Source organism: Hoplias malabaricus, chromosome 18 (genome assembly GCF_029633855.1).
Source record: "Hoplias malabaricus isolate fHopMal1 chromosome 18, fHopMal1.hap1, whole genome shotgun sequence".
In the NCBI taxonomy this organism is placed as follows: Eukaryota; Metazoa; Chordata; class Actinopteri; order Characiformes; family Erythrinidae; genus Hoplias; species Hoplias malabaricus.
In genome coordinates this window covers 28,624,588-28,651,510 of record NC_089817.1, presented here as the reverse complement: position 1 = coordinate 28,651,510, position 26,923 = coordinate 28,624,588, and the positions used below count along the sequence as shown (strand labels likewise).

Genomic DNA, 26,923 nt, shown 5'->3' with positions numbered 1-26,923 from the left:
TCAATTCCCACACAGCAGCAAACTTGGGGCAGCGGTTTGTCTTTTTAAGCTGGTCCAGAAAGCTTTTCAGAAGCTCCAAATGGCCTCAAAGGCTTCTCTAGTGTCTTAACGCATTTTCGACATCAACTTTTTACCTCTTGAGTTCTGTTTATTCCCGCGAAAAGCAGGGGAAACGGTGCAGATGTGCTCGGCTATTTTTCTCGGACTTTTCTCGGGACTGTTGTTGTGGTAAACATGCAGCCGCCGCCGAGGAAGGTAAAAAAAACGTATTATTTCTCACTCAAACCAAAGAAACGATTAGTTTTTATGCTTGTGTTGCACTGTGCGCAAAGTTGAACTTACAGTTTGCCTCTAAAAAAGTGCTGTGAATAATTGAACACATTAGGGAGAGTGCATTTTTGGAAGTGGGGGGTGGGGGGGGGATAAACTTAAACGGTTCTGGGAAAAATTGTTGTACTTTCCCATTATAGTGTGGTAACGGTAAGTATAGTGTTTCTCAGTCTTATGTGTTTATTAATATTTATATGTAAGTATTTAAATGTGTAGGAAAGACTCAATGTAAGGTTTTCTCGACTTTCTGAGTGAAAATATATCAACATTATCCCGTGCTGGGGTCTTAAACTGGCACTTACTCGTCACTGCAGCAAATAATAACATATATGGGCATTAAATATGACATTATCACATTATTTGAACAGTTGTGTTCGTAAGTTCATACTTAGTCTTTGAAAACTGCAAAAAAATAAAAGATAAAAAGCAAAATAATAAGTAAATAGAGAACTCAGAAGACAGTGGGCTGTCTGGTATTTTGTCAGTGTGAAATAAAACTGAATAAAAATACATTTACCATGTAAATGAATGTTATTACCAAGTTAATAGAGCTTTAAATAAATAGTGGCCATGGCGTGTCTCTAGTGATAACTGTTGCTTGTGTGTGGTGTATTTCGTCAGAAAATTACACACCTCTGGAAATGAAAAGTAGGTCGTATTTCCTTTTTAAAGATAAAACATGGAGCTAAACAAAAACCTAATGATGTGTTTTCTTTTCGTGAATAAAGCCCTGTGGTTATTGTTTTGTTCCTGTAGGACCGCTTTGTTTTAAATAAACCCACATACTCCAGCTGGAATGTATTCTGGCGTTGTCCAGAAAACTACTTTAAAAGTCCTGTGGAAAAAAAGTATGTGTGTGTGGAAATCCTATGGTGTAACAGTAAAATAAACTACACACAGTCCTGTAGAGTGTAAGTAAAATATGGTTATAGCCATGTCACATAAGGTATACTGTCCCATGCACTTGTGATAAAGCATTTATACACTGTTTATAATACATGGAATAATGGAAAACATAAATAAATTATGGTAGTCATAAACTGTGTGTAATTTTCTGATTTAAGAGACTACATTACACCCAGTCTGTGGTCCCATGAAGTAACCGAAAGGAGTTGTGTACTGCTTCTCACTCCTGTGCTGTATTTAGTGTTATAGCCAAAATTGTAAACACCCTGTGGTCCATTTTCACTGCAGTTACAGCGTCTTATACCAGGTATTGGAACATTGCCGTGAGAATTTGACTAGGAAAGGTACTGATGAGAGCATTAGTAAGGGAAGGCACTGATGTTGGATGATGGATCATAAAAGCAGGTTCACGATTCCACAGCACAATGCTGGGGAACTTTATACCCCTCTAGCCCACAATTGGCATTGAGCATGATGATCTTAGGCTCATGGTCAGCTGCTCTCTGTGGAGATTACAGTTAGAAAGTTGTGTACACGTTTTAAAGTCGATGTCCACAATGAGTGGACCTAAAAGTATCACTAATTACGAGGGGTGTGCTCAAGATTTTGGACTCATTTTTACACTATATATAGTCCCATAGAGTCCCGTGATAAATAAGTCGTGTAGTAACATTAAAACTAATCTCTTCTGCAGGTGAAATTGAGTCAGGAGCTGAAGCACACTCATGCAGAGCAGTTGAGCAGATTACATGTGAAGCACCAGACTGACTGTGATCTTCTGGAAGATCTGAGGTAAGACCATCACCAAATATCAGTGTCAAAGCACTTGGATTACTGTTGTATCCTCCAATAAATAAAAGGTACTAAACAAAACGAGATCATTGCTTTTTGAAGCAAATGCCCATCCATCCATCCATTATCTGTAACCCTTATCCAGTTCAGGGTTGCGGTGGGTTCAGAGCCTACCTGGAATCATTGGGCACCCTGGAGGGGGCGCCAGTCCTTCACAGGGCAACACACACACATTCACCCACACACTCACTCACACACTCACACCTACGGACACTTTCGAGTCGCCAATCCACCTACCAACGTGTGTTTTTGGAGCGTGGAAACTGCAGCAGCCAGAGGAAACCCATACGGACACAGGGAAAACACACCAACTCTTTGAAGCAAATGTGTGTAATATATTTAGCTAGTGTTTCACTAGTTTTTGTAAGAAATTACATCAACATTCACAAATTTTATTATTAAACTGTCATTGTTTACTCATTATTGATATAAGATAAGATTATACAACACTTTATCGATCACTTTTTTGGAGGCACAGCAACACAACAGGCAGCTGTCACACAGCTCCAGGGTCCTGAGATTGTGGGTTTAAACTGTGAGGAGTGTGATGTGTTTTCTGTGTCCCTGCGGGCTTCATCCAGGTGTTCCAATTTTCCTCTCATAGCCTATAAACATGCTGTAGTGGATTGGCTCTAAAAATTGTCCACAGGTGTGAGTGTGTGGGGCTCTGTGATGGACTGGCACCCTGTCCAGGGTGTGCTCCTGCCTTGTCTGTCATTTCAGTTAGGCTCTAGACTCACCCTGACCCTGAGCCGGATAAAGCAGTTACAGGAAATGAATGAATGAACAGATTATTCCTTTATTGTGAAATATACATATGTTAAGTATTTATTATGCAGTAGTTACCACTTTGCAACTCACTGAGTACCGAGTACTTAGTACCTGAGTAACACAGCAATTATTTAGTTAATAAATTACAATCAATTCAATTTTTAGTGCTATAAAGTACATTTGTAATGGGTAGAAATTATTCAGTATTATCGTTTTACACTCCGTGCATTCTTATTGGGAAGAATCGTGATGATTCACGACTCATTACATTCCTATGAGTAACTGCTGAGGCATGAATTAATGTGAGTGGATTGTATGAGAATTTCTTCTTGTTTAAGTGTCGCAGAGTAAAAAAAACCAAATTTTTTGGGGTTTGTGCGCAGTGCAGTACAACTTTACACATTTTTACTGTACATTTCTCTTGAGAAGTAGACGTGTGGCATGTGGCTGACACAGACAGGTCCATTCAGTGCTCTGCTGTTTACACAAGTTCAGCTTGGACTCTTTTAGGAGTTTCTCTTAGAGTTTGTGAAACACTGAATTACACACACATTCAAACAAATTTCATATTGTGTCAAAAATAAAATAAATATATATAAAATATGTATATACATGGGCGGCATGGTTGCACAGCAGGTAGTGTCTCTGTCACACAGCTCCAGGGACCGCTCCAGGGACCAGGAGGTTGTGAGTTCGAGTCCTGCTCCGGGTGACCGTCTGTGAGGAGTGTGGTGTGTTCTCCCCGTGTCTGTGTGGGTTTCCTCCGGGTGCCTGTCTGTGAGGAGTGTGGTGTGTTTTCCCTGTATCTTCGTGGGTTTCCTCCGGGTGTCTGTCTGTGAGGAGTGTGGTGTGTTCTCCCTGTGTCTGCGTGGGTTTCCTCCGGGTGTCTGTCTGTGAGGAGTGTGGTGTGTTCTCCCTGTGTCTGCGTGGGTTTCCTCCGGGTGTCTGTCTGTGAGGAGTGTGGTGTGTTCTCCCTGTGTCTCTGTGGGTTTCCTCCGGGTGACTGTTTGTGAGGAGTGGGGTGTGTTCTCCCTGTGTCTGCGTGGGTTTCCTCCGGGTGTCTGTCTGTGAGGAGTGTGGTGTGTTCTCCCTGTGTCTGTGTGGGTTTCCTCCGGGTGACTGTCTGTGAGGAGTGTGGTGTGTTCTGCCTGTGTCTGCGTGGGTTTCCTCCGGGTGAATGTCTGTGAGGAGTGTGATGTGTTCTCCCTGTGTCTGTGTGGGTTTCCTCCGGCTGCTCCAGTTTCCACGCTCCAAAAACACACGTTGGTAGGTGGATTGGCGAATCAAAAGCGTCCGTAGGTGTGAGTGTGTGAGTGAATGTGTGTCTTGCTGAAATCAGAAATGATGAATGTCCAGCTGCCTGTCTGAGACGTTTTCACACTGAGCTGACACTATTAGTGAGACATTCAGAAAACACAGCCCAGCTCATAACTCCACAGTGCAGTGATGTAATCCTCTGGTCCATAGCTCTCAGCTTACATCAGCCTGGAATGATAATGCAGTTCAGCCACTTGTTGTTCGGTGACATAACATCGCATCCAGACTTAATTTGATTTTCTTCAAATCGATCCCATTATTTAGTCGTGAACCTACAGCACTCTGGAAAACTCAGGGACAGCTAGAGACAACTTCCTTTTATCGATAAGGCCTCCTTGACAGTTCCACATCCTTCCACACTCACAGATATATCTCCTGATGAACATCTCTTGTATGAGTATGACTTGTCCTTAAGTGGGATTGTGTTTAGAAATGATATAAATGAAAACAGACTGTGACCTTTCACAGTATCGTGTGATGTACCTGAATCATGTCTTAGTGTGGAGAAAACGTGACAAAGGCCTTAAACAGTTCTGATTCCGGCTCCTGTGTGTCTTCCTTTACAGAACGTACAGTCAGAAGAAGGCTGTTATAGAGAAGGACTATGCCCAGGTAAGTCTGAAAACACACTAAACAATAGGGAGTGTAGTTTATTGATTTGCATGTCATTTGCAAATGTTTTCTGGACTCTTCTTCCTACGTAAAGGGAGATATGTTCTGGGCTGTTTGAGGGAAAGTGGTATTAGACCGAAGAGCGTTTAAATTTATGTATAAAGTCAGGGGTAAACAGATATATATATATATATAATTAATGAAAATATGCCTTGTCCAGGGTGTGTTCTTGCCTTATGCCCAGTCATTCCGGTTAGGCTCCAGACCCATCGTCACCTATGGGTGACGCTCGTAATCATTCTATGAGTATGAGCATTATTTGAGGCCATTCTAAATAGCTATATCTGTCCTGGCTTGTCCTGAAATCGCTGGTGGGGAACGTCTGCCAGCTCCCTAGCTCTGCAGATGGATGATGTTGTGATGATTATGATCTTAGTCATTATTGTGCCGTCCTGCGCTGCGACCTCTTGGCCGTGCTCTAAGATTCATTTCCTCTGGTACTGCATGAGCATTGAAGGGAAGACACAGTGCAAGCCTTACTTTAAAACACCAAAGCAGCGTCTGCGTTTTAGCTTGTGCTCAGACTGATACAGGCCAAATATTTTGATTTTCATTTGTCTTTCCACTCTGTCTCGGGCCTGTCTCGCCGCCACGTCCTCTCACGCGTAAGATGGCTTTCTCTTTTCTGAAAAAAAAAAAAAAAAGTGATGTAATGTCATGATGTCACAGTGGTTTGTGTTGAGGTTGAAGGAGGCATTCGGCCCAAATTCACCACATACTTTTGATCATCATCGCGAAACTTACTGGGCAGAGTATTCAGAAATGTTTTCCTTTTCGGAAACTGTATGTTGGGTCCTTGAGATGTTTTGACTGTTTGGCAGTGACTTTGTCGTGGTTTGTTATCTCTGTGGAATGTACATCTGCTGAGTAAAAAGCTCAGGCCTTTGCTTTCAACCTCAGAGGCCCTGCGCACTTTCTGAAGCTGATGTTTCGTATCACAGTGTGTGTGTGGCCAGATTCCCTGCTGGTCTTTACATGTGCGTGCATGGACTATGGGCTGTAAGCTGTAACACTGGCTTTGTTTTAAGGAGTTTCTCTGTGTTGAGCAGTTACTGGATTGGTACCCAAACAATAGTGGGAAAGTTCTTGTGTTAGTTCCCTTTTTATAAAGCATCGAGACTATAAATACTGTTTAAGACTAAGCAGCAGCTCTATGAAAGTGTCAAACAAATAAATACAGTGGAGTTTAAGTTCCTAACTTGTGTTTATTGATAGTCAGAAAACATGTTATTTCTTACTAATTCAAGGAATAAGGTTTAAAAGATCGTTGGTCCCCCCCCCCCCAGCGGTGTTAATAGGCGTCTTGCCTGTGACGTAGACGGTGGACAACAACTCTAGAAGCTGCACTTAATTTAATGCAAAATGAGGAAAAGGTGTGTTGTTTTTGGCTGCAATCATTCAATGTACAGTGGGACATCTGTGAACAAATGGCCCAAAGATCCCAAAATATCCAGAACATGGACTAAATTTGTCCACTTTAAACGGACACTTTGGAAAGGACCATCCGCTCACTCCGTTATCTGTAGCTCATTTCACTGGCGCTTTTCCAACAATATGGGCATGTAAGGACACCAACGAAAGGAGTTCAAGAGCCTCTGTAACATGGAGGTAAACAGGGTGAGGACACTCACTTCGCCTGTTTTAGTTGGTGTTAGTTAACGTTAGCTTGACTCGCTAAACTCGGTGTCTCAGATTATACTCGGCTACGTAGCTGCATTACGGAGGTTTATAGTGTCGGATGAATTCGAGTTCGACTTCGATCACATTTACAAGAATAACGGTACCTCTACATTTGAGTTTAGCTTATTGCTAGGCTATTGTCATGAATAACGTTGATTATTTAGCTAGATACTGTCATAACAGTCAGTCATAACGGTGTTTTACCGCGCCGTTGTTCAGCTGCTGTCCACCAGTGACGTCACGGTCGCGTTCAAGAATTTCCGTAGAGAGCTCGGGTTTTTCCGTCAATTTAATAAAACTGTAAAAAAGTTTTAAAGCAAATTAAGCTGCTATTTTCATTTTAATTTATACTTATATCTGTCAGTAACTAAAATAATGTCCAATATTCATGGAGGTCCATTAAGTGGTGCTTAGCCTTTAATCACCTGGGATCATCAGTTATTAAAGAGGTATCAGTTTGGCTCTATTTAACACTAAATAAGAGGAACATGCACAAACACATATTAAGGCTTACAGATAAATACACAGCACAAAAGACCTTGGTCACAGGAAGGTTTGAAATCCTGTTGTTTTAAACTCACAGGACTGAATGCGGCGCGTGTCATCCTGCTGGAAATGCTGAGTCTGCGTGTAATGGAGTGGCTGGGATGAGAATGTTAGATTGAGAGGGCAGAAATGAAGCATAAAAGACCTTGGCGTGTAAATGCATAAGGGATGATGCAATGCCTGTAGCAGACAGTCACTACCCTAAAATGTGTCATTGAGTTTATTTGACTGATAAAGATTTATAATTTAAAGGAACTGTATCGTACAGCAGACATGAAGGCATAACAATACAAAATAACTATGACACCTGTGATGTCATAGTTGATACATGTGGCATTCTTCTGTTGAATAAAATGACAAAGTTTAAAAAACACTAAAACTAATGGTCTTCAAAATGTTAAGAAAATAATAAGTATTAATCCTTGGGTCAGAAACCTGCCGAGGCAAAAATATATAGGTAGCTAGCTTCTGCTAGCCCTGGGAAGCTAAAATCTTACTAGCCTGTTAGCCTTGGTAAACTAGTTTCTTAAATGAAATTGCCCATTGAGTTTTTATGATTTACCATATAAAAAACTGTGAGGTTACACCTTGATTTAATAGTTGCTTAAAGGTTTCAGTTCTCTTACTGTCAATAAAAATATGAACATCGTCAAATCTTACCTGAGGTTAGGGAGTGCTTTGGTCCAAATATTTGCTTTCAGTAGGTGAGTTGGTGTGTTCTCCCTGTGTCTGCGTGGGTTTCCTCCGGGTGCTCTGGTTTCCTCCCACAGTCCAAAAACACATGTTGGTAGTTGGATTGGCGACTCAAAAGTGTCCATAGGTGTGAGTGTGTGAGTGAATGTGTGTGTGTGTGTTGCCCTGTGAAGGACTGGCGCCCCCTCCAGGGTGTATTCCCGCCTTGCGCCCAATGATTCCAGGTAGGCTCTGGACCCACCGCGACCCTGAACTGGATAAGGGTTACAGATAATGAATGGTTTTCTAGAAGTCATCTGGACATATGCTGTACGTGTGATGGAGGAATGAACAGTGTGGGGGTCTAGTCTCAATAGCTCTTCAGTGTGAAATGTGCCATTGATGAACAGCTTTTCTATTCAAATATTTGGCATCATATATAATTATTTTAGGCAAGATTATGCTTCAGTATATTTTTGACCAATTATATGCAAGTTTCTCACATTTATCTTAGAATATTCCCAATTTATTCCCATTCATTCCTATAATAACCTGTTAATTCCCATGGTAAATTTCAAAAGTTTGAAAATTTTGAACTTTGCAACAATAGATGTGAGTATTTATGATTTTATTCAACACAAAAAAGAGAAACATTAGAGGTTTTCATATAGATTCACTGCAGTTCTGTAAGTTAGTACTTAACTTATATTAATAAATGCTTCATACATTTGTAGATTTATGGCCTGTTACTATTATATAGTTCTGAAGTCATGTGTTCACAGAAGTAACACTAGTTTCACTTGAGTGTGGGTTTACGCTGCTCTCCACGCTTGTGCTTTTAAGTAATTAGATTTAACTCTGGCATTAAACTTACTCTATTACTGCTTTCATAACCAACAGGAACCTCACAGGCATGTTGCGGTAATGTCTGAAACAGCTTTCCAGGCAGAGCAGAAGTTCGGTAACACAGACCTCTCTGTCTGAAAGGGATATAAGGGCTGTGTGTGTGTGTCAGAGTCAGAGTAACACCAGTGAACCTCAGCTTGTCTTACTTCGCCCTTCGCTCGGTTATTAATTGGCATAGTTGATACACAGTCTGGGCTTGTTCTTGTTTGTTGGGTTCCTCTTTCATGCATTTCTGACTCGAAACAAACCGAAGAGCTCGTCTGATTGTGCCCTCTGTGTAGGTTAATTCAAGCACATGTAGATTTATTTATTTTTTTATTTGACTCTGAATCATGTTGATCTTTTTATTGTTCGTTGGTGCATGCCACAATTTTTCTGGACTGTAGTAGAACTGCTGTAGGTTTTGATTTGAGACAAAAAATGTTGAAGCATATCTGTCTACAGTCTGTCTGCCACGAGAGGACCACTCAGCTCTTTGGGTCCGAAAGAATGCGGAGAAGTCAGGTCCTTACTGAGAAAAGGAAATAGACACAAAAGAAAAAAAGACACGCTTGCAACTTGACGGGAGATTAAATTAATGCAAAGGGAGCTCTAGATTTTGCATCTAATTCCATGCTCTTATACACACTACACTTCTCTTTACAGTGGTGCTTAATACTGATAATATTTAATTAAAACAATATTTGAACCAGTGGGAATATTACTTATTATTTATTACCCATCTTTAGCCCCTTAATATAATCACAGGGCCCTTTCTGTGGCCAGACATCCGACTTTGTCAATAACCAATTCCATGTCATGGCCTATGACTTTCCAGGAACAATGCCCACTATTTTCAGGTCATGCCAAAATAACCGATAACACGTTCACAGAAACCACACTCAATACGTTTGCTGATTAAGGCCAGCCCCGCTTCCTTTTCCCCTCAGCCTTGCCCTTTGAGCCAGGACAAGCGCTGAATTGTTTTATTACCTGCGTTTTCATGGCTTCCTGCAGTGGCCCGTACTGCAACATGTAGATAACACTGATAAGAGTCCAGTGTTAGTAATATTAGTGAAGAGATCGTGGACGTAACAATGCTTGTTGGAACTTATGACTGGTTTTCACGTAGTGTTTATATAATCAGTTACTCATTTGTGTGTGTGGCGATAATTTGCACTTCTTTGAGCATTTTCATAAACTCATTAAGTGAGGACATTATAAATCTCCCGATATAAAGATAATAATTGATGTGCCACACGTATCCGATTCTTTCCTGATTTAGTGCCCAGGTGTCATAGCGAGGCGGCTGGATACATGCTTCTGTTAAAAGTAAAGCATCTAAGAGTCCAGTGTCTCCTCATTTGAATTAAGACCCTCCAGATCCAGCACCTGCATCGGCCTGAGAGTCCTAAATGGCCTGCGAGTAGAGGAGCCCCTCTCATCCCCATCATCTCTCCTCCTAAGGGCTATTGAGACCAGGCCGGTGGACTGGCAGAGTTCTAGCTCCTTCTGACAAAGCCGGCTTGTGGTGTCCGGGTCTGGCTCTGACCCCAAGCCCGGGGCTCTTTCAGAGTCTGGAAGTGGATCAGGGCACAGTGTTCTCTGTGTTCAGGGAGGAATGCAGATAGCAGGATCTCTTCCTTGTCAATCGAGGCGCTCTGGGAGTGTGAAGGCATATGGAAATGTGTAATTTATGAAACATCAAAGTGCTTAACAATATGTTCCTGATTCGTGTCTTAGTGTTTTGTTTCTCTGAGGTTTAAAAACAGGTTTTTAATGGACAAAATAAACCAGCAAAAGTGTTGTGCCACCTTAAAAGCCAAGCTTACATCAGAATTGGTTCTTTTGTCTGTGAGGAGTGTGGTGTGTTCTCCCTGTGTCTGTGTGGGTTTCCTCCGGGTGACGGTCTGTGAGGAGTGTGGTGTGTTCTCCCTGTGTCTGTGTGGGTTTCCTCCGGGTGACGGTCTGTGAGGAGTGTGGTGTGTTCTCTCTGTGTCTGCGTGGGTTTCCTCTGGGTGACTGTCTGTGAGGAGTGTGGTGTGTTCTCCCTGTGTCAGCGTGGGTTTCCTCCGGGTGACTGTCTGTGAGGAGTGTGGTGTGTTCTCCCTGTGTTAGCGTGGGTTTCCTCTGGGTGACTGTCTGTGAGGAGTGTGGTGTGTTCTCCCTGTGTCAGCGTGGGTTTCCTCCGGGTGACTGTCTGTGAGGAGTGTGGTGTGTTCTCTCTGTGTCTGTGTGGGTTTCCTCCGGGTGACTGTCTGTGAGGAGTGTGGTGTGTTCTCCCTGTGTCTGCGTGGGTTTCCTCCGGGTGACTGTCTGTGAGGAGTGTGGTGTGTTCTCTCCGTGTCTGCGTGGGTTTCCTCTGGGTGACTGTCTGTGACGAGTGTGGTGTGTTCTCTCCGTGTCTGCGTGGGTTTCATCAAAAGCGTCCGTAGGTGTGAGTGTGTTAGTGAATGTGTGTTGATACACTTATGTTCACAAAGAAGAAGAAGAAACAAAATGTTATATTAATATAGATCTCTTTTACATTGGTGGTGTATATCGTCACTGTCCAAAGAAAAACACATGCCTCCATTTTTGTTGATTTTTAGCTGTGCTTCACATTGTGTGAATATTTTGTGATGAATGAACCAATAGAAATGCTCCAGAATGAAATTGGAATACGATTGGAATGTTGTTCATTTGTTTACACACCAAGTTCCTGATTATGCCTTGTTCGTAGCTGTGAAGCCTCATATGCAGTAAACATGCGTATATGCCATATGTCCTCCATAATTTCTGCCTTTACCGAGTCTCCACACGTTTCACAAACCACAGCGAATAAATCTTAAATATTATTGCTCTCACTCTGCTGCCAGTGTTATTTTTACTTTTTCACTGTTTACTCTGCAGAGTTATTTCAGTTCCTCTGCCAGAGCTTTAATGTTATCTGGGGGATGGAAGGGGTTTAAAATAGTTGCCTTCTACACCAACACACTTATATATCAAGCCCAAGATCCTCTGGCTTTACAATAAATGTCTTTCATATATAAAAAGTCTTTTTTTTTACTCAGACTTATAGATTACTGAAGCAAAGGAGGATTAAATGAGGCTTAAAAGCATATTCTTTCTTTTATAGGCGCTACAGAAGCTAGCCTCCCAGTATCTGAAGAGGGACTGGCCTGGGGTTCAGTCAGAGGAACAGAAAGACTACAGGTAAAAGGGTTTTGTAACATATTGCCAACACAGATCTGCTCTGAGTGTGCTGGATTGATTTGATGAAAGCTTCTGCATCATTTTTCCATGAAAAAAATATATTGCTTTCATATATTTATGACCAAGATCTAGCACTTTTTAATTTAATTTAGTCTTCTCATAGCCATAAAGTCTGAGTGTGTGTCTTGCCTGTGTGTGTGTGTGTGTGCAGGAACGTTTGCACAGTATGGAGGGCCTATTTGGAGGGTGTGGTGAAAGTGAGCCAGTCTCGGATCAGTGGCTGCGACACCTACAGGAGCCAGGTCTTCGAGCCAATCAAAACCTTCCGGGTCCACAAAGAGCAGCAGCTAAAGAAGGTAGAGTAACTTCATCAGCGAACTAGGGGCGAAAAACTGTTGTAATAAAAGCGTTTATGGATATCATGGCTGCATGATATGGGCCAGTCAAAATATCACCCTTACTATTTACCTTGCACTATATTACAAATGATTTTTTGAGACAACCGTCATTATTTAATGTCTACAAATGAATTTCATATATATAAACATTACCCACGCTACTCTTTCTCTCTCAGAGTATTGAGCAACTGACACGGGTTCAGACCGAGCTCCAGGACACAGTGAAGGACCTGACAAAGTCCAGGAAGAAGTATCAAGAGACAGAGCAGATGGCCCAGGCTGTGAGGGAAAAAGCAGATATGGAGGCCAAGTATGTTTTTTTTTTTTGGTCTTCTCTGTGATAATATCTAAGCTCCTTGGCGGATTGGGGCAAGTGAGCAGCCCCTTTCCTCCAGGGTAACAGCTCAGACACCAGCATATCCTCTCTTTCCTAACCAACCAGTGAATCTAATTGCCCCCTCTTGATGCTGTACTTACCGTTAATGATAGCCTCAGGATGTTAAGTGTAAGGTAGGAACGTTACCAGACTTCCATGCACTGACGAGGATAGGCAGACAACTTTTCACGTCTGTGGACTTTGATACACGTCAAGCCTCTACTGGAATATAGTTTAAGAAAGATTGAGATAACATTAGTGACTGGAAGCTCATAATATCTGATAATAAACCTGAAAATTGCTACTAGATTTCTTGGAAATTTCATTGTAGTTGTGAAATCTGGGGGAAATCTTTGTGTCTATCAGAAGTGTAGTGTTTTTACTGTGGTAGTAAATCCAAATATAGGCATATCTAACTCTTAGTTTAAGGAATACCGAAGGGATTTCTCTCTTTCTCTCACACTTGAGAATTGCTCCTGTTCTGTCTCTCCAGTGTCCCACTTTGAAGTACTCTTATTGAAAACTGCAGACTGAGCTTGGGGACATTTCCCTTTGGCATTCATTCATTCATTATCTGTAACCCTTATCCAGTTCAGGGTCGCGGTGGGTCCAGAGCCTAGCTGGAATCATTGGGTGTAAGGGAGAATACACCACACTCCTCACAGACAGTCACCCGGAGGAAACCCACGCAGACACAGAGAGAATACACCACACTCCTCACAGACAGTCACCCGGAGGAAACCCACGCAGACACAGAGAGAACACACCACACTCCTCACAGACAGTCACCCGGGGCGGGAATCGAACCCACAACCTCCAAGCTGTGTGACTGCGACGCTACCTGCTGCTCCACCGTGCCGCCTCCTTATGAATAATATTATGGTCTCCAGGCAGTTTGAAGAGTTTAAAGCCAGAGTGCAGAATTTGTTAAACAAGCGCTACTCTCCCAACACACAAACATATACGCAAACACACACACACACACACCGGTCTAATACGTGTAATTTGAGAAAGGACAGAGAGAGGAGGGGTAGGAATGGCAGTGCTTGTAATTGTTCTGTATAAAATGGAAAAAGAGACACATGATGTCTGAGATAGAGAGGTTTAAAAACAAGTAATTCTACTGTTGTGTCATCAACCCAGTGAATCTTGTTGCCAGATGTAAGAATTTGCGGCCAGAGTTATAGAAACAGGTTATTTTTACATGCGTTTTGTACAGTAACCATCATTTGTAAGCCATGCTGCAGTCATATTTATGAACCTCACCATTGCTGCAGCAGGCACAGGGATGTACCGATACCTTTATGAGGAAGAAAGCAGTGGAAGTAGACTATACTTTTTGCAGTTGTGACCCAGCATTTTTGAAAACATGACGTCTTCCTGTTTAAGATTTTCCCAAAACATAAACCTCGACTTTCCCCTCTGTGTTTGTGTCTCAAGGTCAAAACTCAGTTTGTTTCAGTCCAGATCCAGTTTAAAAAGAGCAAGTGTGAAGGTGAGTGGAGAAATATTAAGCCAGACTGTTGGTTTATTCATTTATATTTTTGCTCCACTTTTTTTTTTTTTGCTGGAATTGAGCTTGAAACCAAACTGACACATGCCCTGACATCTTTCTTCTTTTTTTTTAGTTGAAAGCCAAGAGGAATGAATGTAACTCCAAAGCCACCCACGCCAGAAACGAGTATCTGCTCACGCTGGCAGCAGCTAATGCCCACCAGGGTCGTTACTATGGGACGGATCTGATCAGCTGCATTAAGGTGACTCTCAGCCCTTATTTACTCCTGGCAAGAGCAGGGTTGTGTCACAAAAAACACAGAAAGCAACTCTGAAACAACTGAAAGAAGTGTTCACATGGCTCTGATCCAGAGAAAACATCAGCTGTAGTCCTCTATTATCCAATCAAAAAAAATGGAGTTTCCGCTGTTTATTTCTCAAATTGACATCATAGAGATTAACAGGAACTTAAAAGAATGAATATTTGTTGAATTTTGTTCGTTTTGAACAAGCGTGTTAATGAATATATAATCATTTACCGCTATGTAGTGCATCTGAGGAGATATGGCTTGGAAGAATGACATGGTGCTTCTTTTATGCAGAGATTTACAAACCAATAGGACACAGGAAACTCGGTTTATGAACGTGGACATGCCCTGTATAGGCTTGAACTCAGCCGTGTATATACTTGCATCAGAAAATGATTACTCAGTGTTTTGGTATGATGCACCTGGAGCCCTATTCACTGAGCGCTGACTCTGTGTTGTTTTTTTTATTTTATCCCAAGATCCTGGACGGCAGTGTGTATGATCACATGAAGGGATATCTCGTTTCACTGTGTCAGACAGAGCTAGAGGCATCCCACACTATTCAGGACACCTTTAACTTCCTGCTAGATAAGTCCACTGGGGTGAGTGGGACCAACACATGCAGACGCACACGTTCATTGGAAATACCCACAAATGACCCGGCTGCCTCATGGGTACTGCTGGGAATTTGATCTGTCACTAAAAGGCAGCCAGATCAAATGCCAGTGAGGACTCACTGGCATCCACCTACAGGCTGATACACTATCTATTACAGAAACTGTGGCCTTAACCAGATAAGGCTGAGGAATAGTGGGTTTGAGAAGGGTATTTAAAGGAAGATTTATAGTCTTATTTCCTCTAGGGATGTGATCTTTGCAGCGAAACCAAAATATATTTATACAGACAGTACCTGGATATCAAATTACAGCAATACAACACAGCTATGAATCTGTGCTACTATGTCACTGACCTGTGACTAGATCCTAGATCATAAAGAAGCAGTTTATTAGATATAAATATACAGTTTAATAAACCATACAAAGATCTCACAAACTACAGACAAAGATAGCTTAGTGTTTTACGCAGCCACAGATGTTGATGACATGGTCATTTGTAAGTTTGGCTCAGCACTGCAGCTCTTTTTTTTATCTTTTCTTTGTCAACCTGCTTTTGCTTGCCTCCCCCCCCCCCCACTCCACACTCCACACACACAATACCATTGTCCAGTGTCGATGGTTATGGGATGAGAACGGATGGCTGTGTGTAGACTAGAGCCTACATTGCATCTTTGTAACTTGAAGAGCCCTTAGACTGTTTCCACTCGTCTCAGCGTGAACCTATCCCTGGGTCTAGTATGTATTTTGCATGGTGTGTGTTCACACAGAGTCGAGTTTCAAAATACACACACACACAAACACAGGTCATTTTACACACTTTTAATCTGGTAAAAGACACATGTTAATGTTTGGGTTCTCGATGACAGGTCTCAATCTGAATAGCATTAGCTTTAGGTTGAGTTTTATTTGGGGATGCATTAAAATGAAACATATACTGTTTTCAGTGGCCAACATATCAGTGCATCTTTAGTTCATTTCATTAATCAGCGTGTGTGTGTGTTTCTCTGTAGGTGATACAGGACTTTCACCAGGAGCTCTTTATCCAGGAAAACACATTGTTTCAGAAAGCTCCTCTCTTCCAGTTCCAACCCTGTGACAACGACTCTGTAAGTTCACCTGTTGGAGCACTGTTAAAAAGTACAGCTCGTGTATTCAGTGGATTTTCAGATATGAAGTATTGTCAAACCCATTGCGTTATATTTCTGTTGTTGATTGGTGTTCTTACGCTAGTGCGAACGCTAATAAACGGCTAACTCTTGTGGTAATATGAAATTAAATATACTCTGCTTAGAAGGTGGTGATTACAGAGGATTGTAGAGCAGGGTTGGACCATGGTGACCAGGGTTTTGACAGTGGTGTTTATCGTCTAAGCTCCACTGTCCACGGCAATTCCAACTTGTTAGCTGTCTCTCCTTGGCTTGTCCACCTTTGCGATCTCTCCAGACCCAGCCCTCCACATGGCTCTCAGACCAGCCACACACTGGAGAATTTGTTCAAGCTTAAAGCCTCTTTTTGTTTTGTTTGTTTTGTTTTTTTTTCTTTCCTTTTCTTTCCCCCTTGAAATCAAACAAGCAGCACACTGTTCCTAATGAAAACATTAGCGATGCAGCGCTTCCCTGAGTGAGACGGAAGAGACCGGAAAACGCGTGGCCAGAGCATAGAGGAGCATAGCTGCAGAAAGGAGGCAGGCCGGCCAGTGAAAAGAGAGCTTTGTGAGGTTGCACTGGGTAGAGTTTGTGTAGTCTTGTCTATCCCCCTCCCCCACCCCTCGCCACATAACAGCTGAGACACGAACCAAACAACACCTTCCTTTTGGACCCACGCTCCACCCCAACACCTCCACAGCGTATTATGCAATGAAGGCTCACCTCAGCCGAATCTAATCTGTATGTTCACACTGTAGCGGATCGCCATTGGATTTGTTCAGATCTCTCTCAGGTCTCCCATCTCTCATAAGTAAAAGATTTAGCGGAGTAGTGTATCTGATGAAGGTAGTTTTGGTGCTGTACCTGGCCCTGCGTGGTCGATTATAGTATTTGAACCAGATCTAGGAAACGGCTGTTATAAAACAGTTGTTAAACCTGGACCGTTCTTGTCATTACGCAAATGGATTATGCTTTATCTAATCTCCTAAAATCTAATCAGCTGTACACCGTTTCCTCTTTGGCTGGAAACTAAATAAGAAAGGGTGGTCTATTATTACTGCACAGTGCTCTCTTTTGAGAGTGGATGATACATAGCTTCATACAGATCAGAAGATTTGGCTTGAAAACATTTCCTGAAAAAAGCAACAGCTGGTACATTCAGTTTCTGGTCAACAGGGGCAGGTCTGTTCCCTGCCACACACCCAAAATAAACCAATCAGAGTCAATGGTGCCATTCTTCAGCCCATTGCATCACTAAAGTCCATTTAGTCTGTCAATATTTAGACATCTATACATATACAGGCTCACTGTAAAACATGCACGCTCCTGTATGTGTTTTAGTTGTAGATTATGATTTGTCAGTTTTTAAACCATGGACATCCAGAGAAATTCCATCTTCCTGCGTGTTAATTCTTAGTAATTGGGTAGACACTTGAGATAACAATAAGCAAAAGTTATAAGACCCTGTAGAATAGGCTCATCGCATCAAGCTTCTGCCGAAAGATGGTTATATTTCATAATAACGTTATCTTATGTGGCGAAGGTTAAATATAGCTATAAAAATTTTGTAAGAGTACCATGTGCACTTTGTCCTATTTGGTATTTCCTTTTCTGTAAAGGAAATGACCCTTCTGTCCTTCTAGATAATATAATGTGAGCCGTAAGGCATTAAGGTACAAGGTAAAGCGCTCATGTGAAAATAAACTTGCCTTATTTACTAATATTTCCCCACAAAGTGTCTGAGATTTAGGATTTAAATGTAAGATAATTCATACACATCACTAAAAAAAACACTTCCTTCCTGTCGCAGGTGATACAGCTCCAGAAAGAGAGTGGCACAGCGGAGGAGCACAGTTTGAATAAAGAGGCAAGGAAGTGGGCCACTCGAGTCGCCCGGGAGCACAAGAATATTATCCATAATCAGCGGGTAAGAGGCCTTAGAAAATCTGAAGGCTGTTTTAGACTTAACTGCTTATATGTGTGTGTGCATAGGTGTAGAGTCAGTGATATTTCCAACCTTGCTGCGTTTGTGCCTTATGTGTGTTTGCAGTTAAATGTATACCACTAGGGGGCAGGTCAGGGCTTAAACATGCCCTTCCTGCACTGCTTGAGCTTTTCTTCTGCTTAACAAAAGGATTTGATTGTAAGACATTCTGGAGATCAAATGCCAGCCTGAGTTCTCCTTTAAAACAGACAAACTGGGATACCTGAGAAATAAGGCTATTTCAGAAATGGGAAAGAATTGCTGTAAATTTACAAGGATTTAATTAGAACTTAATTAGTTTTATCATTCAGGTCATCCAGAGCCTACCTGGAATCATTGGGCGCGAGGCGGGAACACACCCTGGAGGGGGCGCCAGTCGCCAGGGCAACACAGACACACACATTCACACCTACGGATACTTGAGTCGCCAATCCACCTACCAACGTGTGTTTTTGGACTGTGGGAGGAAACCGGAGCACCCGGAGGAAACCCACACAGACACAGGGAGAAAACACCACACTCCAAACCCACTCAGACACAGGGAGAACACACCACACTCCTCACAGACAGTCACCCGGAGGAAACCCACGCAGACACGGAGAACACACCACACTTCTCACAGACAGTCACCCGGAGGAAACCCACACAAACACAGGGAGAACACACCACACTCCTCACAGACAATCACCTAGAGGAAACCCACGCAGACACAGAGAGAACACACCACACTCCTCACAGACAGTCACCCGGAGGAAACCCACGCAGACACAGGGAGAACACACCACACTTCTCACAGACAGTCACCCGGAGGAAACCCACGCAGACACAGGGAGAAAACACCACACTCCAAACCCACGCAGACACAGGGAGAACACACCACACAGACTGTCACCCGGAGGAAACCCACGCAGACACAGGGAGAACACACCACACTCCTCACAGACAGTCACCCGGAGGAAACCCACACAGACACAGGGAGAACCCACCACACTCCTCACAGACAGTCACCCGGAGCGGGACTCGAACCCACAACCTCCAGGTCCCTGTAGCTGTGTGACTGCGACACTACCTGCTGCGCCACTGTGCCTCCCAAATTAGGTTTAGGAGATGTTTAACGTCACCACACCTATCTGTAGTAAAAGTAGAATCTGTAGTATCTGTAGAACATTACCTTTAGAGGTCACCCAGTGTTGTGGCTGTGTGTTTGTAGACTCTATCTGAGTGTGAAGGACCACCTCAGCAAGAGCAGAACTCCAGTGAGCTGGAGCTGAAGACGGACGAAGCAAGAGAGAGCATCCGAAAAGCTGAGGTAAGGAGAGTCTGCACTATGGCTGATAAATAACCAGCAGTAACCTCTTGATGGTGCTCTCACATTAGATAAACTCCCTCTCAGATGCCACCTTCTGGTCAGTTCTCCAGATCCCTTGCTTGTTATGTGTTAGACTTGAATACAGTAAAAGACTGAATGAAGCTGTGCTATGGTTCCATTATTAGTGTCAAATATTGTAGGCACCTGGGAAAATGAGATTTAGAAAGATATTTTTCTGAGCAGTAAGTAAAAACAAAACAGTAAAATAACAATGAAATCAAATAACATTATTACAGTGAGTAATCTTTCATTGTGGCAGTCAAGTCTTATTTGAGGTAATCATACAATACATAGTTTTACCGGTTAATGAATGACTCATTATGTTAAATCATGTGTGCTGTTGATCAAGGAGAGCGTCTGGCAACAAACTTGTTCTTTGCACTCCCTCACAACATTAGAAAAGAAAACAATTGTACTGTATTTATGTTTTTGTATTTAATGTAATTATATTGATTTTATACTCGCACCACAGTTATTGAGTAGATACATATTTTAAAATAATAATAATCTTGGGTGTCTAAGAGTTGTGCACAATTCTATGGTTGTTGTTGTACAAAAGGACAACAACACGTGCTCATTTAAGGGAAAATGACCCGTTTTTGGACTGAGTGCCTGTGTTTTAATTCATGATCAAACTCATGATTCAGACAGTGAAGCTAAAGGCTGAGGCTCGTCTGGACCTGCTCAGGGATGTGGGCGTGGCTGTGGACACCTGGATGAAGAGCGCCATGAACCAGGTCATGGAGGAGCTGGAGAACGAGAGATGGGCCACACTGGCCCCCCACGATGCCTCGCTCTCTGTAAGTCATAATCCTCTTTATCACAAACTGAGGGAATTAAGAGTGATTAAACAGGAAGGGGTTGAGTGTGAATCACATGTGCATCCCTGTCAAATATTATTTAAGGGTTCACTCTGAACGGTGCCGAGCCTGGACAATATTCATACATTCATCCATTCATCCATTCATTATCTGTAACCGCTTATCCAGTTCAGGGTCGCGGTGGGTCCAGAGCCTACCTGGAATTGTTGGGCGCAAGGTGGGAATACACCCTGGAGGGGGCGCCAGTCCTTCACAGGGCAACACACACACTCACACCTACAGACACTTTTGAGTCGCCAGTCCACCTACCAACATGTGTTTTTGGACTGTGGGAGGAAACCGGAGCACCCGGAGGAAACCCACGCAAACACAGGGAGAACACACTACACTCCTCACAGACAGTCACCCGGAGGAAACCCACGCAGATACAGGGAGAACACACCACACTCCTCACAGACAGTCACCCGGAGGAAACCCACGCAGACACAGGGAGAACACACCACACTCCACACAGACAGTCACCCCGAGGAAACCCACGCAGACACAGGGAGAACACACCACACTCCACACAGACAGTCACCCCGAGGAAACCCACACAGACACAGGGAGAACACACCACACTCCTCACAGACAGTCACCCGGAGGAAACCCACGCAGACACGGAGAACACACCACACTCCTCACAGACAGTCACCCCGAGGAAACCCACGCAGACACAGGGAGAACACACCACACTCCTCACAGAATATTCATACACGTTACCAATAATATGGGTTTATTTGCCTTATCATTTTATCATCATGACAAAAACTGATGTATAACTCTGTCTTTTGGACGTGTGTTTACTTCTAGGGCACAGCAGACTTGGACAGAGAGGATGAGGAGGAGACGGAAGACACAGAAACGCTGGACGACAGCAGCTCGAGTCCCTCCAGCACCTTGAGGAACTATCCACTCACATGCAAAGTGCTTTACTCCTACCAGGTGTGTTTTCACCTTCGGTTCAACACGTAGCCACAAACTCTACAAGCAAACATCTTCCCCACGGTGGGAATGTCAACATGCCGTCAGTCAAAAGAAAAACATTTGCTTTTAAACATTACAGGCATCTCAACCTGATGAGTTAACCATTGAGGAGCAGGAGGTACTGGAAGTAATAGATGATGGTGATATGGAAGACTGGGTTAAGGTACAGTGCACATTAGACATTCTAACACGTAGCTCTATTGTGAGCTTGGCTCTTTGCTTATTTCAAGCTCTGTTGGTATTTTTGCTTTAGGCCCGAAACAGAGCAGGTCAAGTGGGCTATGTACCGGAAAAGTATTTGCAGCTGCCCTCCTCTAACAGTTTACTGAGCATGCTTCAGTCTCTGGCAGCCCTGGACACCCGCTCTCATTCCTCAAGTAACTCCACAGAGCAGGAGCTGGAGCCTGCCACTGAGCAAGCTCAGACCAGCCCTAATGGAGACAACAGCGGTGAGCAGCCCTTAAACACTCAGCCACACAATGCACACAGTAATTGGGTATAATATTCACAGCACAACAGTGCCCTATCAGGTATGCAAAAAGTAGAGGATGTACGGGGGTGGATATGGAATTATGATGGTGATAATTTGCGCTAAATTATCTTGTTGTGAATCAGCGCTACAGAAGTGGCATATCGTTATCACATGGGCATTACACCAACGCTTTCGAGCTCAGAATCTCAGCTGCTTTCAGTGAAGAGGGTAATGACAATAAAGGTGTGTTTGCTTCCTTTGAAAGAAGAAAATGATACACTTTTATCTTTTATTCCTGGTTTCTTAGTATTCACACTGAAGAAATTACAACTGAAATAAAAATGTTTTAATGCACGTATAGGTATGAGACAGTCAGAACAATGCCACTCAGCTTAATGCACATAACCAGGTTAGGTATTCTACGTGGTATTTCTATCCGGGTGACTGTCTGTGAGGACTGTGGTGTGTTCTCCCTGTGTCTGCGTGGGTTTCCTCCGGGTGACTGTCTGTGAGGAGTGTGGTGTGTTCTCCCTGTGTCTGCGTGGGTTTCCTCCGGGTGACTGTCTGTGAGGAGTGTGGTGTGTTCTCTCTGTGTCTGCGTGGGTTTCCTCTAGGTGATTGTCTGTGAGGAGTGTGGTGTGTTCTCCCTGTGTTTGTGTGGGTTTCCTCCAGGTGCTCCCGTTTCCCCCCACGGTCCAAAAACACCAGATTTCGAAAAGACGCATTTACACTTACTGTAAAAAACTGTATTAACAGAGCAATCGCACCAGGGTTTGTTTTAATCGAACCAAAGCTAACAAGTATATAACACTGTAAATGTAATGAAACAACAAGTATTTGTTGGCGGTCAGGCGTTTGAAAACAAGTTTTCAAAAAAAAAAAAAAAAAAAAAAAAGTTAACCACATGCCAAGAATATTTCGTCCAAGTTCAAAAGGTGATCCAGTTTGTCACAATGTTTAACCTAAATCTCCTCCTGTCTTGCGTTCAGTAATGAGTTCTGGCTCTGGTTGACAGAGGTAGCTCACTTTAGGTCCACTTGGGCCTATATATATTTAATAATACATTGGACACCTAAAAACCCCAAGAACCACAAGCACAACACATTATACATCCTTCGGGTTTTTTAGCACACCGGGATTTCTTTATTTGATCTGGTCTCATTTTTTATCTAATGTAATTCATCATGGTCACCATTGTTCTACCAAAAAGGGGAGCAGTCACTAACCATCTTCACTCTTTAAACCCCTTACAGTGAACTTTGCGAAGGCTCTGTACGATTACGCAGCCCAGACAGAGGATGAGCTGTCCTTCCCCGAGGGAGCAATCATCCGTATCCTGAACAAAGACAACCAGGAGGACGACGGCTTCTGGGAAGGAGAATTCAATGGCAGCGTGGGGGTGTTCCCTGCAGTGCTAGTGGAAGATCTGGCTGGCCCGAGTGGCGAAGACACACACAAGAGTATGGAAGCACAGGTTTGTGTAGAGATCTATAAGCAATGCACCACCAGAATGAGTAACGTAACCTGTAATGGTGTTAAGCACGCAACCACTAGATTTTGGGGCAGCCAAAACAAAAGAATCACACCTCACCATCTGGTGGTCTGGGAGCTGAATCTGGGTTTGGTAGATGCCAGGAGGAGACTGTCTGCCTGAGTAACACTGCAGTAAAATATCAGCCATGTTTGTTGGAGCTGAATAATGGCAGGAGTATTCCTGGGACGTCCAAGAGTCTGCATAATTTTGACTATGAATATATCACTCTTCATACACTGCAAGTGAAAGTTCCACTGTCCAAATAGGTATAATCTGCAGTCAGTTGGTTAACACACCATAGCAAGTAAATACTTCTCATGTGCAGGTATCACCATGCTCTCAAGGCCACTCTCCTCGTCCTCTCTCTGTGAGTCAGTACCAGTCTCCGACTTGCAGCAGCCCAGTCTCCAGCCCTCTACCAACCCCCACACTTTCCTCACCCCTCTCCAGCCCCGCCAGTGCCTCAGCCTCTCCTCTCCAGAGCCCACGCTCCATCAACGGCTACCACAGACCTGCACCGGGACCCCCAAAAACCTCCAGTAACAGTAAGACCTACTGCTTTTCAAGTTTCTTGGCTTATCAGTAGCTGCTTATTTGTAATTGTTAAATCACTGATGATCGTCTGTTGTGCAGGCCGCTCCCACAACTCCACCCCACCACCCAGGTATCCTGCAGATGGAGGACCAGGCACACTGAGACCTGTAAGTACCTTGGATAAAAGCTAGGCACACACTTGCTATTCTTCTCGAACTTCGGCTAATATAACGTCATCAGAGCAGATGCCCACATTAGTGGGCTACCCTTTGGCTGGTGTGAAAGGGAGGGACATCCTACCCCACCACAAACCCTTATTATTTGTGCTTTGTTATATTTATTTTCTGTAGGTGCGTGCCGCGCCCCCTCCTCCTCCACCCAAACAGCAGGCTCAAGGCCAAGTGCAGAAGAGGGAAGAGGTAGAGATCACGCTGGTGTGAGATCGTCGCCCCGGTGGTCGCATCTTGATTCGACAGGACTGCCGTGTAAGTCCAGGGCCACACTGTGCGTGGAAGACATTTTGGATTACGTCAAAATCCAAATCAAAGCAACGAGGAAAAGCCGGATGCATCTGGAATGCATTTTGGAGACAGCGGCGTTTAACTAAACTCAAAGAAAAGACACTGCCATTGCCTCGAAGGAGCGTCCTCACACTACACCTCCGTCTTTCTCTCTCTCTTTCTCTCTCTGAGGTCCGTAACAACATGATGGTTCTTTTCATCCTTACAGTGAAGTCGTCTGCGTCTTTAAAGCAGTGAAAACGAGAACCGACGAACACTGCAGAATCAGTGAAAAACAATGGATCAGCGGTCGACAGAAGAGCCCTGCGTTTCTCTCTGGTCGGTGTCCATTCAGTGGGGCATTTAAGATGAATTTAGCACATTTCACTAAACACACAAAAAAGGAATCAACAGCGTTGGCCGCTCTGGCGTTCTGCTCTGTTGTTCATTTCCTGTGGAAACACACATTCACAGTGCTGGCAGGGGCTGGCTCCCCCAGCCAACAAAAAAAAAACACGAGCAGAAGAAAATGGACTTCTTGAAGGGAAAAGTGGCAATTTTTATGTAGTGCATTTTAGAGCAGTATGAGTTTGCATGTGTAACAGTCAGAGATCGCCATTTGTTTATTTAATGTCCTGTATAAACATGAATTAAGTGCAAGCAAATCATTGGAGATTAGATTTAGGAAAAGCCTGAATAACTGAGTGTGAATGTGGTCCAGTCGGGAAAGGACATAAACAAAAGGGTGGTCTCTCGGACTCTTCATCACAGGGCTGTCTGTTTACGTCGACTCCATCTCCGTGTAAACACTCTGAACACTGATGAATTATGTTTTTGTCGTAACTAACACGAAAAACGGTGAGCATCTTGAACCTAATGTTAGTTCTTTCTGTTGTCCTTCAGCATTTTTTAGTCGTTTCATTTACGTTTTCACACGAGGACTCTCTGGCGACGGCTGCGGGAAAGTGTCGGACGTTTCATGAGTTTCCTCAGTCCTCCCAAAGCTGGAGACTCCAATTTCTGATTTGGATGGATTTCCTTGGAAAGGCTCAAAAAGCACTTTAGTGTTAAAGGTTGTAGGGCATCTCAGTATTATCGCTTGTGGAGTCCCACCGCTCCTGACCCATTATTCAGTTCATGCTGCTTCTCTTTGTTGATCGTTTCAGTTCCTGTTGTTTTGGCAAGTGTAATTTATTCCCACTGTTCTAGTCCAGTCCCGTCAGCTGATTGGAGGATTGTGTTTTATTTCCTTGTACATGTCTTTTTCTCTTTAACCGTATGTTGTTTAAAACGTGATAGTTTACAGAAAGCTTGAGGCGTAGAGTAACACTATATAACAGGTTTGCTTTTGTTCCCGACCTGCAGTTCTAAACGATGATAGTTAGATTATAGAGGAACGTTAAATCCTGCTCTGTTGTCGATGCGAGAAACCGAGATCGACCGAGACTCCTGCAGTGGCTCTCCTGGTTTTGTGTCCGAGCGTCTGAAGTCTCAGTGTCTTTAAAAAGCTGCTAAGGGCACTCAAAAAACAGCAGCCTTAAGAGCAGGATCAAAACAGAATACGAATTTGTATTTATCATGTGAAAATGTTCAACAATAAAAACTCAGATATGTCTTCAGGAGTGACACGAGCTTCCCTTGAGACTAAAAGCTTGAACTGATTTACAGACTCCATAAACACGTATACAATGTATTGGTAGTTCATGTTTATCTTTGGCCTGTTTTGTTGCTTTAATGTTGAAATGAATAATGACTGAAACTTCAGAGAGTGACTAGACAAATACTCCACATCATCTCAGGAATGTTATCTTCTTGAAACAGCGTAGAGACGTGAGGTTTAGCATCGGTGCAGAATGTCACTCAATGAAATGGACTGCTGAAAAAAACTTGAAGGGCCTGTATTATGAGTTTAAAACATGAAGGCACGATGTTTAAAGTGATCCTGGTTTTCTGGAATGGTGAAATATAGAAGTAGAGCTCAGGTTCAGAGTGGGTTGAAATGCTGTGCCGTAGAGCAGAACTCTTCCCAGGGGTGGTGATGGGAACCAGGCGTTTGAAGAGTTCAATGCCGGTAAAGGCTCGTTACGATAACGCTGTTAACATGGAAGGGTAATGCTTGAGATGTTTCAGACTTGTGGCCTGAAAAAGATTATTGTCAGTCCACTGAAGGCAAAGTAGGGTTGTGACTGTAATGTGCACCATTTCACAGCAACAATGGAAGTGCCTGCAACGTGATAATAAATGTGGAATTCACCTCTGAGATCTAACTGGAGATACCCTGTATATTTAAAGGCAACCAGTCGTGTTGAAGTAGAGATGTAGACGATATGCTTTCGTTTTGTTTGACTTAAGCATTTGGTAATACTGAGCGAGTTGGGGCATGAACTATTGGTTTATGCTGCGGTTATTGACACTTTACCACACTCTAATCATGTGTTGCCTAAAGGTACAGAAGTGTGACACAAACTCTCCACTTATTCATCCGTCAGTAAATCATTTAAGACTTGTGTTGAACGGAA

The 26,923-nt window shown here is 43.2% G+C and overlaps 1 protein-coding gene across 1 annotated transcript; it reads left to right on the top strand.

The window, feature by feature from the left end:
* Window positions 1-26,539, top strand: si:ch211-176g13.8 (F-BAR and double SH3 domains protein 2). Its single transcript, XM_066650790.1, has 20 exons — window positions 1-255; window positions 1,931-2,028; window positions 4,743-4,788; window positions 11,750-11,826; window positions 12,038-12,182; window positions 12,401-12,534; window positions 14,041-14,095; window positions 14,229-14,357; window positions 14,882-15,004; window positions 16,030-16,125; window positions 17,975-18,091; window positions 19,359-19,457; window positions 20,165-20,317; window positions 21,191-21,322; window positions 21,444-21,527; window positions 21,618-21,813; window positions 23,090-23,310; window positions 23,696-23,915; window positions 24,004-24,071; window positions 24,255-26,539. The coding sequence occupies exons 1-20, from the start codon at window positions 235-237 to the stop codon at window positions 24,342-24,344; spliced, it is 2,304 nt and encodes a 767-aa protein (XP_066506887.1). The 5' UTR covers window positions 1-234; the 3' UTR covers window positions 24,345-26,539.
* Window positions 26,540-26,923: the final 384 nt, after the last annotated feature.